General features: G+C 37.0%; 1 protein-coding gene across 1 annotated transcript in view; it reads left to right on the top strand.

The window, feature by feature from the left end:
- The first annotated feature begins 2,892 nt into the window (after positions 1–2,892).
- Positions 2,893–13,104, top strand: part of LOC139715535 (alpha-1,6-mannosyl-glycoprotein 2-beta-N-acetylglucosaminyltransferase-like) — a 29,095-nt gene continuing 18,883 nt past the window's right edge. The window contains exons 1-3 of the mRNA XM_071627101.1: positions 2,893–3,572; positions 4,959–5,056; positions 10,450–10,549. Coding sequence (XP_071483202.1) covers positions 2,991–3,572; positions 4,959–5,056; positions 10,450–10,549 — 780 coding nt within the window. The 5' untranslated portion in view covers positions 2,893–2,990. The remainder of the gene's footprint in view (positions 3,573–4,958; positions 5,057–10,449; positions 10,550–13,104) is intronic.

Here is a 13,104-nt window from a genome sequence, read left to right as displayed (position 1 = left end):
GAGACAATGAAATTAATTAATTGGAGATTAGTATTAGGCCTACCGCACTTTTCATCTTTAATCTGTATATTTTGATTGAACAAACATTAATGGATGAATTAATGTATAGAATAGGCCTATGCACTGACATGATAGATATGGTAGGCCTACTTTACACACACACACACACACACACACACACACACATATGTACATATATATATATATATATATATATATATATATATACATATATACAGTTAACAACAAAATTATTCATACCCCTGGGAAAATTTCAGTTTTGAGCAGATTGCTTACAAGTAAAGGATGGAGTGATGGTGATTGAGTGTTGTATCTCAACATTTCTATTGTTATGCAAATGAGGTGAAACTAGAATTAATGTCAATTATAGAGGACAAATAAGAATAAAAAGTCAACACCCAATCACCATCACTCCATCCTTCACTTGTACAAGAAATCTGCTCAAAACTATATGTCTCAGGGGTATGAATAATTTTGTTGTTAACTGTATATCACATTACACATACCGGTTAAAGGGATCGTACCAAGTTTTGGTTGAAACCTAATTTCAGGTTTCTAACATATTTTGGTTAGATAATGAGAAACCTCATATGAAATATGAAAGAGCATGTAATTCTATGAAGAATTCAACGTTTATTTGATGAAAATTGGTTTTGAAATGGCTGAAAAAAGAGCGATTCTAATAAAGTGTGGGACCCACACTTTATTACGATCGCTTTGTTTTACTTTGTTTTTGGATGTTTCAGTCATTCCAAACCCGATTTTCATCGAATGAACTATGAATTCCTCTTAAAATGGTATGTTCTGTACTATTTCATAAGTGTTTTCTTGGTATCTCGCAAAAGTTGAAAGACCAATTCTCATCTCCACCAATAGGACCTACTGTTCCATCCCTTTAACGTTTGTGTCTCATGCTCGAAACTCAATTATAAAGAAAGGAAGAGTCCGGCGAGACCTATGAACTTTTATTCAAAAATAGAGAAAAATGCTTTTGTTTGGTTATTTTTTGTTATTTGTTTTCGTTTTTGTTTTGTTTTGCTTGTTTGTTGTCATTTTGAGAGCGACTGTCACCTGGATAGACCATATACCTGGTTTTATTGCACGTCTGTATTTTACCCTGTTTATTATGCTCAGATGAGTTTCTCTTTCGCTGGGTGAAGTGACTGGATCAAAACAGAACATTGGGCCCTGCCCACTGGAAACAAAAATGGCTGCGGGAAGAACGAATTACCGAAGCCAGGATCATCTCATCAAATTGTGACGTGTCTGTTCGCTTTATTATGAAGCAAAGAGATACGCCGGTTCACTCACAAGAAGATTGCCAGTTCAGCTAAACCTGCACCGGCTTTACTATTACAAGCCTGTATTCATTTCTGTCACCGGCGGCGGCACTAGCATTTGGCTTCCTTCCACGTACCATGTACCAACGATACTCGGACTCTCCCCCCAGCTTCGATATCCGCGATCCGTGTGTGACAGGTACACAATTTTGTACGCAGGATCTTTCATACTACAGTAGTACAGTAGAGCAGTGAAGAGCTGTGCAGTTCTGTTGTCACGGTAAACTGCTCTGTTCTTGCGTCTGAGGCAGCTAAACGCCCATTTTCATCTACACCACAGCTATGGATTACCAACTTTAACCTTTGTGAGTCCTTCTTTATATTCTTAATGCTGCATTGCATGCTCGTGTAACTACCAATACCGATCGTTGAGACGGTAGAGGTGAGCGTTCGAGTGTGTAGTCCCATCTATTGATATCTCTGTGCGTGAGTCAAAACGTTGTACATAGCTTCGAAGACAGTGAGAGCACTTTTGAAGAGTTAAGACTTTGTTTTCCTGCTGTTTCACTGAGTTATATGAATTACTCATGATGACGCCCAGTAAGTCAAAGACTTGTAGAGGGCCATTCAAAGGTTACAATCCTGAGCGATCAGCGATGAGTCCAATTAACGTAGTATCAACTACCAAGGGGCAAGGAGTTCAGTGTGACTGATGTACAATGTAGATTCTACTTTTAGATTCTAGCTACCCTACGCCCCTACGGCTACGGGGCGGGGTGGTCAATTTATGCATTCTGGAGGATCTTGCGCTGCTTGTAGGACTACTACGTTGTAGTTAAGTTGTAGAGTGGACCCAAGCTCTGCAGCGTGCTATGCTACATGTACATGTATTCCCTTAAAATTGCTGTATAATTTGTCGCCAGGATCAGGAGGAACTATACACTGTACCAGACTAGAGCCTAGGTAGAGGATATGATCTAGAAAATAGAAGAATCTTTTATTCTTTTATAGTTGTTTGATTACATACTGTGCAATTGTGTGTCCTTCCTTCAGCCCAAAAGAAACATTTGATTCGTGTCGCGCATGTCGTGTTCGAGGCACTGGAGGTGCGGTTACTACTATAGTGTCCCTATGTTTTTATAGTACCGGTATTAATTTAAACATCAACATACATACATGTGCATGTAGGCCTATGTTATAGAATTTTCTGCACGAGTGGACCTCAGAGACGTTTTTAGACCTTGCATTACTACACGTTGTATGTCACCTAGCGAGCTAGCTGTAGCTGTGGCCTAGAAGAGTCTATAGCCATGTTGCATGGTGGTAATTGGCTTGGCAACTCATACAAACTATTTAACATAGATTGCCTAAAAAGTACCAACACTTAATTCAATACTGATATCAATGTACACATATGACATGTGTAGTGTAAGCTTTATATTCAGCGTGATCTTGCCCATTGCTTCTCTGCAAACAAGTTTAACATTGTACATGATTTTATTCTGATTAAGTGTGATTTACATTTCCGTTTCACTTGATTTCTGATTCCTTTCACAGGCTCCATCACAAGTTGTGTGTGTGGTTTTTTTTATCAAGTTGGAACAGCTTTTTCATGACCACCATTGAAATGAAGCTGCAGTGATAGTTGGCTTGTTATTTCATAGTGCTTGCACTCCAAAATACCACACAATGAGACCAAGGAGAACTATAAAGACTTTGTGTGTGTCTGTAGGCTTTGTGATACTACTATGGATGGTGCTACCTGCTCTAAAATGGGAAACTGATGATTCTATTGAGGCAAACATACTTAAAGTGGCAAAGAGACCATTAGCTGATGTTAAGTCAAACATTGTGAATGGCCAACCAGAGAAGGACAAATCTGTGGTTGGCCATGAAAAGCTCATCCATCAGCAGAAACGGCAAGTGGCCGACAGCCCAGAGATGGCCATAGAGGAGGCTGGCCCTCCGGATGTCATTGTAACGAGAAAGCCCAACATCAGTCTGGGCCTGTCGGCGCAGAGCGAACGCATCAAGGAGGCCATGCTGACCATCAACCACGAGCAGAAGATTTGGAACAAGGAGCGCTACCCCGTGAGACCTGAAGACAGCATCGTGATAGTGGTCATGGTGCATGACCGGCTGGAGTATCTGGAATACCTCATTGAGTCGCTGAGGAAGGCTGATGGTATCAGTAGTGCACTTCTCATCTTCAGCCATGACTACTACTCAGAGGACATCAATAGGGTTGTGAGACGGGTCGATTTCTGCCAGGTATTACGGCTAGTACAGTGCATTCCCGTTATAACGAAATGCTCGGGACCGGCAGTTTTCTTTTGTTATAACAAAATCTCGTTATAACCAAACAAATACAATATATAATAAAAACAAGGAAACCACGCAAATATCATATTCTGTTTGTTGAATACTCATCTTACACTGTGCAGATATGTGAAACGGAATGGTACACTGTACCTTTTAAATTTCGTTTGGATATTACATTAAAGAGAGCATAAAATTGACGGAAACTGTGCGTGACACACGGAGCGAACACACCGTGATGTAAAGCGTCCGCCCATGCTTGTTCCGCTACGAATTTTCGAAAGCGATCCGCATTTCGTTATAACGGAGCACATTTCTTTTGATTTTCTTTGTCCATGGGGCTCGGAAAAGACTTCGTTGTAACAAAAATTTCGCTATAACCGTGTTCGTTATAAGCCAATTTTGTACCATAGACATTAATGGCGATAATTTTGGGACCAGAAGCTTTACTTCGTTATAATAAAATTTCGTTATAAACGTGTTCGTTGTAACGTGAGATGTTAGATATCTAACATTCCCATAAAATCTAGCATGAGTTTGATTGCATTTTTATCTGATGTCATAAGATTAGGAGATATAAGGTATAGTCACTATGTCACAGTAGAATTTCCTTTTATCTAGGGTTTGATTATAAAGTGAGCCCTTTCCTTTTTCTTGTTTTTTATTTTGTTCGTAAATTCAAATTGCTCCAAGTGGTCTATACAGTGTATTTATCATTGAAGTCATTTAGTATTTAGCATCGAAATTGAAAGAATCAAAGAGTGTTGTCTGCTACAAGTGCCATGTTCCATTGAGAGCTACTAAGAGCCATCCTGAATGTACAATCTAGTATCCTGTCAGGCAGACAACTGGAATATGGATGGCTGAAATAACTCCTTCTCTCTCTCTCTGCTTTTGGCAGAGAGAGATCTAATCTTCAATAATATTTAATTATTTATATTCAATAATGTTTACAGACCACTTTTTCTCAATTTGATGTAATTACCAGGTAATAATTTAATAAGTGAGCTGAAACTTTTTTTTCTCTTTCTCTCTCAGTGCAATACCCATATATGTCATTTGAGGTGTAAACTTGAAGAGAGAGAAAGACATTGAAAAGAGAGTGAGCTAGACAGACAGACAGACAGACAGACAGACAGACAGACCAGGATGTTGAGGGATTACCTTAATACCCATATTTGTTGGCCATAGCAGCAAGAAAACAGAGAAATTAACAGGGCATGAAACAGGCCACTACTTTGTTTGTTTGTTTGGGTTTTTTTTGTTACCAGTTTTGAATAGGTAATGTTTAAAATTTCTGCTAAATATTTTTGTCTTGCTTTTTTTTTCTAACCACAGATGATGCAAATATTCTACCCCTACTCATTGCAAGTGTATCAGAACGAGTTTCCTGGAATGGACCCAAAAGATTGCCCAAGGGACATCACAAGAGAAAAGTAAGAAGTGCAGGGTTGTTAGTCCTGAATTACGTACAAGGACACTTTTGCAGAAAATATTACAAATGGATGTAGTGGTGAGTCAAATACCATTCACTGATCGTACAGACATAATCATGTGATAATAGAATTAGAATCATTTGCTATGTTCTGCAACGAGCATAATATTTCTCTGAACTTTCTGCTTTGTGGTATAAAACGAAAAGCCACTGAGGGAAGTAGCATTGACTGTGAGTATGAGGCACAAAGACGTAGTCTACATATATGTACAATGTATGCACGGCTGCATTGTAGGTACAATTGTAGTTAGCCAAATTTTGACTTCTTGGTAATGCTAAGGAAATGGGGACGACAAAACCGTACAGTTGAAGGAATATGAAACTCACAAGATAATTAAAAATCAACACACCTGATATTAACAGATTTTTGCTTGTGGATAAAATGCCTAATGTTGCTGCCCCGGGGTATGATTATGCTATTCTGGGGAATTTGTAAGTCTGTAAGTAACTTCCTCTGTGGATGTATAACACCACTAAAATAGCATTTCAAAGCCTTCACATGGATCAGTCTGTGTATTCCCTCCACTGCCAGTCATCATATTTATGATGTTGACTAGTTCAATGCTCAGCTTTTTACTTGAAGGAAACACAAGGGTCAAGGATTCTTTGAACATTTATTTTTCTAGTCAGAACAAGCAGTAAAATTTAAGTACACTATATAAAAACATGCATCTTTCACATCAATTTGTGTGTGTGTGTGTGTGTGTGTGTGTGTGGGTGTGTGTTTGTTCCTATGAAACAATCTATAGAAATATTATATTTGTTTTATATTTATATATGAATATAATATATTCTTTTACACATAAGCATGTACATTGTACTCATGGACAGCATTTGTTAGAGGGCTCATAATTATTAAGAACTTATTTGTAACTAAACTACGGTATGTGTTTCTCAATATGTTTCATGAGAATCAAATCTGAATACAAAGTTGAGCCGTGTTTTTCCCATACAATTTGTAATGTTGGGTCAATCATGGTCTAGATGCAATGTTCAAGTACATATTGTACACCGTACATATGTTTCACTTGTAACTGTGCATGCATTTGTAATATCATGAATGGCTTGATGCAAAAAGAATCTCCCAGTTCAGGAGTCTTCTTTGTGTATGAACTTACACCTTTATTTATAAAATGATAAATGAATACCCTCTTGCATGTAAGCATAGTAGTTGTTGTTGTGTATGAGACTGACAGCAGATGATGTTTGTGACATACATTTTAGTAGTCTTGTTTGCCATTTACAGTTTGCAGTCTGCATCATGACTTGCTTCTATGTAAACACTACACATGTACGGCTGTACAGTAGGTAACCCTATTACCTTGAAAAAATGTGTTTCATATATAAATTACATACACAAATGAGTTCTCTGTTGAGTCAGTAAGTATGGCTTTTGCTGTCCAGCATAAAACCCCTCATATATCTTACATAGGTTGAATTTCCAACAAGCCTAAAAATGTGGGTTGTTGGCATTTTCTTGAAAATCAACCCTGAGTCTGTCTAGATTTGAAGTTTGGAAGAATCAAACTACTGTAGTCTAAACTATTGGTTCAGCGTTTGTGGACCCAGGTATGTAGTTTGGTTTTTCTGTCTCACCATACAAAATGTACGTTCTCTTCATTTGACTCATGACGTGCATGAAAGACTCTAGAGTGCATGAAAAACCTATAGAAAGCATAAAAATTGTCAGCAGTATTAATGCTCTTCCATAATTGTGTAATAGACTGTTATTGAGTGCACTAACCTTCAGGCTAATCTGATAATCCCTTCATAATGGAGGTTGCCATCTACACCGTAGTTTCACATCCCCTTTTTTTACCCATAAAATGATGCAAAATAATGGATGAATCTGCATGCATGTACAGTGTACTTCCTCAAATGTAATTATAAAGATACACCTGTAGCCTCAAAACCCCTTTTCTGAAGTTTCATTCAGACAGGTTGGATTTTTCATCATTTATTCAAGTGATTTTGGGACATCCTATTTTGATGAGTACATGTACAGATGCCCATGTGTATGATTTTAAAAAGTCTGAAAATTAGCTTTTTCAGAATTTAACCTTTTAACAACAAAACTTTTTATATGTTTCGTGATGCAAGGTTACACATTGTAAAGTCACATGTACTGATTCATCAAAGTCTGAATTGTACACAAATACACACATGTGCAGTATACAGTACAGTCAAACCTGCTGTGATAGCAACCATATATCTTTATCCCAACAAAGAAATTGTGATGAAATGGGTTATATTACATACAGTGTAACTTTTCAAGCACAACCAGCGAGATTGTATACTGGATGATCGGAAAGGATGCACCACAGCCACCCAGTGGGGGATAGCTTTTTAACCACAATTGACAATGACATTCTGATGTGGATGTGTACGATGTATGTAGTACATGTATACATGTATGTTGACATACATGTACTGTAATTACAATGTACATATAGAGCAATGAAGTTATGTGTCACAGTGATAAGCTACCATGTCACATCTGTCTGAAACAGCAAACTACCACTAAAACCCACATTTTGTGCTTACAGTTTGCAGGTTTAACTGTATTTCAGTACTTGTGACACTTTTATAATCAAATATGAAAAACTTACAAAATGTACACAGGACACCATCTTGTCGTGCCAAGAATGAGAGAGAGTGAGATCCCAGGTATAAACAGTACGACGTCGTATTAATGTAAAACCTCATGCAACTTGCCTGTCAGCCAAATGGACACTTGTGTATACATGTATTATTTGGTGAGAGATCAATGCTTTTCATGACTCCTGATGAGCTTTATAACCAACTGCATTTATGGTGTCGAGAGGGCTTAAATACATTTGTAGCATTACCCAAACCAAGCTGAGGGCATGGCATGAAACAGGAACCAAACACTCAGATGATCATTCAAGATTACTGTTTGGTGTAAAACTTGAGTTTACAATGCTTATTAAAAAGCAAGCATTGGAGAATAGTTTGTATTACACATTGTATATAGCTTTTACGTGTATTATGCAACTTTTCTGTTGCTACATGTTGTCACGAGTAGGTGATGCTCAGGAACAATATTCTGGTACTGTACAAAGTGTAGCTGGCATAGTGTTGGGTTAAAGTAGAACATGCATTGTTTCTATTCCCAGGGTAATCAGTCTCACGTACTATGCATGTATGCATGCGAGTGCGTGCATGTGTGTGTATGTATGTCTACATCATAGGCGTTTGCTTCACTGTGCCATATATACAGTTTGTAAATAGAGATGTGTTGGTTATTTTCTTGGCAGGAAACCAGACAAATTGGCTATAATTGCAGTAGTTGAGATGACTAAACCAATTAGGAGCCAACTTGCTATTAATGAGTCAACTTGTCAAGTTGAATACACTGTACACAGTCAAGCAATGCACAGAGTAGAAATGGGCTCCAGGTGTACCGTACAGTATATTGACTGAAAATTCAAATTGGATCTGTAGTGTGGGTCCAGATTACATATTACACTGCACACTGGATGATATGTAGGACAATGCATCATTGAGTTCAAATTGGGAGTGGTGGTAAATTTACTAAAATTATAAATGGTGACTTGTCAAGTTTGTATAAGACCACCTTTGGTTTTGTTTGAATCAATCCCAGGATGTTCTCTATACATCAGCACACTGCAATGCTTGGAAATGATTCTTTAAAGCTTTATTTAGTAATCTGGACAAAGCAATTCATCATAATTATCAGCCCAAGCATTCCAGGGTTTCTTTCAGTGTAATGAAATCACTGAAAGAGACACGGTTTTTGCATTTAGTGGGAAATATGTGGGCTGACATAATAAACAACCTTTAAAAAATAAAGAAAAAAGATGTAGATCCCCTTAGCTATTCTCCTTTATGCTGTCTTTCAGTTTTATTTCACATCTGGGTTTTATATTAAGACTGATTGAATGTATTAAAGAGTTGACGATATACACACAATATATGGTATACATTGTATGTTTCAGTATTAGCACGATGTACAGTAGATTGTGTCTGTTATTATTGTACAACCACGTGTAATCATTATAACAAACCATATTTACACAATGAGCTTACACTGTACAGTCATTTTACATATGACTGTAAGCTTCATAAGCTAACATACAGTGTAAGTTTGATGTACAATGTACATTGTAATTTCTCAAGATCCGGTTACCGTCAAAACAAAGTGATTTTAATTGCCACGTGGCTTTTATCTACAAAAATAGGTAACCTGTTCACATAAATTTTCCTACAATTGTAAGGTCTGTCATACTACAGTGTAGATAGATATATTCCATGTTTGCTCACACCTGTATTCTCACGCTTTGTACACACGTTTGTGATATTCAGTCAGTTACACCTGACTGCATGAGACCTCAGTTGTACGCAAACTTTGTGTTTGTTCTGCATTGCATGGGCAAATTTCTGTAACATTGCAGTGATCAATCTTGCCGTTAAAAAAGAATCTATGCAATTTCTTATACATGTACCATGACACACAGATAGAATATGAAGTGGGGTGTTTTAGAAATGAATAGGAGAATGAATGTTGAATTTGTGATACTTTTACTCACTTATTAGTGTTTGTTTTACCCTTGTGAGTTGAATGCACATTTTAATGTCATTAAGCAAGTCATTATTAAACAAATGTATTTTTTTTTTCTCTTGCAGTTAATACAATGTATGTTGGTGATGATTTAGACAGATTTTAATGAATGTTCTCCAATATCATGATTATGATCACATTATTTTTCAATAAAAGCAACACTTTAATACACTGCTTGTAATGTTCCAAAAAAAGTTAAAAAGAACAAATTGTGACAAATTACAAACATTAAGCATGTGAGTGCATTATTGATAACCATTAAAAATGTGTTCCTTAAATTGGTAATGTCTTAGAATGGATCTGTAAATGACCAGTATATCAAATCTTGTACTCTCCAGCAAGGCAGATGTGATTTAGCATTTTCTTCATGGCATAGTTTCTGACTGATTTCTATGATAGCAGATGTTCAAAATATGAAAATCTCACTTTCATTCTGGTATTCTTTGTGTATGTTTGCATCAAGTTCATGTAAAGTTGTATATATACAGTATTCACTATTATTTTTGCATGTGAATTACAGTGATTTTCTGGCAGTAAGAATTTACTGTAAAACATCATGAACAAATGTCCTTTACTTGCTAATAGCTCTAGAATGGTTTGTGGTAATACATTTTACATTACATCGGTCAAAAAAAGGAAGAGAATGTTCATTTCAAGTACAATTTGTATTGTGGACAATTCTTGAATATAACTTTGGTTGTGTTGTTGTTGTTGTTCTATTTTTTTTTTAGAGCAAGACAAACAAGATGTAATAACTGGGAACATCCGGACAGCTATGGTCACTACAGGGAGGTCCGCTACGTGATGACCAAGCACCACTGGTTCTGGAAGGTCAGTTTTTTTCTCCAGCCTATTATTTATTACCCCCATAATATGCACATTCTCAACAGTTTACATGTTTTCTTTTTGTCTGTCCAGAATGCTTCAAGGTACAAATGTACTTTATACAGCTTGTATAAAACAACAACAACAAAACCACAACAACAAAAAAACAAAAAAAAAACAAAATGAAACAAAACAAAAAAGATCCCAGAGTTCTCGTTGTCTTTTTTACAAAATCAAAGTAAGGGTGAAGATACCTGTCTTGTGAGCATATAAAATATCTGAAGACACCATGTGCCTTGGTACATGATAACTGTGTAATGGATTTTTTTTTTTCATTTTTAGTTATTGGAATATTAAATGGAAATGTTCTAGTTTACAAGTATTACTGAAATCTTTGTACAAGTATTTAAATTACAAACAGTGTAGGGGGATCTACTTTTGTCTTGTCCTCTTTTACTTGAATTTTGATAGCATCTGAAAATGAAAATGCCATTCCAAAGCCCAACAGATTTAATTAGTGACCCAAACATACAAGTGCTTTTACCATGCGTCGGAGAAAGCTAAAGTAAGAGTGAAAGTCAATACAAAGATCTCCCGGTAATGGGATCACTTAAAAACAAAAGATTCCAACCTTAAAGGGACTGTACAGTACTGGTTTAGGTGGGGATTCATGTTTTGAACATTCCTAAGTGAGATATTGAAAAGCCTCATGAAATATGAAAGAGCATGTAATTTTAAGAAGGATTCAACGTTTATATGATGAAAATTGGTTTTCAAATGGCTGAGATATCCAAAAAAGTGCTAATAAAAGGCGACATGCCACAACTTTATTAGGATTTCTTTGTTTCACTTTGTTTTTGGATATCTTAGCCATTTCAAAACCGATTTTCATCGAATAAACTTTTGATACCCCTTAGAACCGCATGCTCTTTGACATCTCATAGATTGGTTTCTGAATATCTCGCAAAACGTTAAAAGCTAAATCCTCACCTAGACCAGAACTGTACACACCCTTTAAACTGTGGCACTGCAATGTCTGCATGTGTCCATCAAAGTATCATGTGAAGAAAGTCAATACCCCATGTACAATGGTTTCGGTTCATCAGATCTCAGCTTGTCTCTATGCTAGAATGGAGTTCACTAAACTTGACTTGAGTGGTCCTCACATAGATCGCTCAAAGACAACACTCATGGGCTGCATCGCTTGTGAATAGGAAGACATGGTCTTAGTCACATGACCTTCTCATTTCCGTGAGTGCTGACAGGCTTCAAGAGTCTTGTTTAGCCCTATTGTCTCATACATCTGCTTGTAGGCCTTTTCACACTCGACTGCAACGTACGTGTATATAACATTGCTACCTTTTGATCAGTTCAGCAATAGTGTCCATTGTGTACATGTAGATTTCACACTAGATATGAATTTGACATGAAATTATGGGTTATAAAGGCAAGACATGAATAACATTTATGCAGAGTACCACTTTGTATAATGTGCATGTGCAGTACTACCAGGGAGATCACCTCCCTGGTACTATTGTACAAAGCTCTGAGCAGAATTTTTAATGTAGACTGGTTCAGGTTCAGAAAGACTTACTGTAAAACGAGAAATGTTCGCGTGCATTTTAATTTCGCGAATTTCGCGAGCGCCAAGATTCACGAAATTAAAATGCACGCGAAATGTCTTATCTACGCTCTATGCATTGAACGCAAGAGGCAATTCGCGAAAATTTCTTGCCACGAAAAAGGCCGTTGGCTCCAATTCGCGAAAATTTCATGCCGCGAATATATCATGTTTTACAGTAACACATTAGCCTACAGTTGTAACTACATGTACGGTACTGTATAAGCTGTTATTTTCGCGAGGGTTTAATTTTCGCGAATTTCGCGAATCACAGTTAGATCGCAAATTTAACAACACGCGAAAGTGTCTCCATGCACTGTGTTAATAGAGCATTAACGTAAGCGTCGGCGTCGATTCGCAAAAACAACATGGCGCGAAAATGTCTATGACCTCGTTATTCGCGAAAATATCTGTACGCGAAAATAATAGCGTATACAGTATATGTAATAGGAAATGGTAGTAAACATACATGTAGTAATCCTTTGTTAGAAAGCCATTCAAATAAATACAATGCATGTGCACTTACAGGAGAACATTGTTGTAATGAGCTACATTGGACCGTTGAAATTTCCTCATTATATTGTGCATCTTGTCATATCAGCAATAAAGGCATACTACATATGTAGATTCTTCAAAGAATGAGACTTACAAAATTATTTCGTTACATCAGGTACAGGTGTTAGCCTTGTATACACTGTACACTGTATATCTGAACTCATCATTAATATGTCCCACTATCCTGGGAGTTCTCTGCATGGCATATGATACCTTACCATGACCACCATTTTGATATACTGTTGACTTTGCACATTGGTAATTTACCAGAAATACTACCACAGGCACACACACACACACACATGCACGTGTACACGTATTTGGTACATTTTGTGCTTCTTTACTGTATCCCATTGTGTGTTAGGATGTGATGGTTTTACCGCCT

The sequence above is a fragment of the Diadema antillarum genome, unplaced genomic scaffold (assembly GCF_040938485.1).
Source record: "Diadema antillarum isolate AM-2024a unplaced genomic scaffold, OU_Dant_1.0 scf00000050, whole genome shotgun sequence".
Classification (NCBI taxonomy): domain Eukaryota; kingdom Metazoa; phylum Echinodermata; class Echinoidea; order Diadematoida; family Diadematidae; genus Diadema; species Diadema antillarum.
This window is presented reverse-complemented; position numbering and strand designations above follow the sequence as displayed.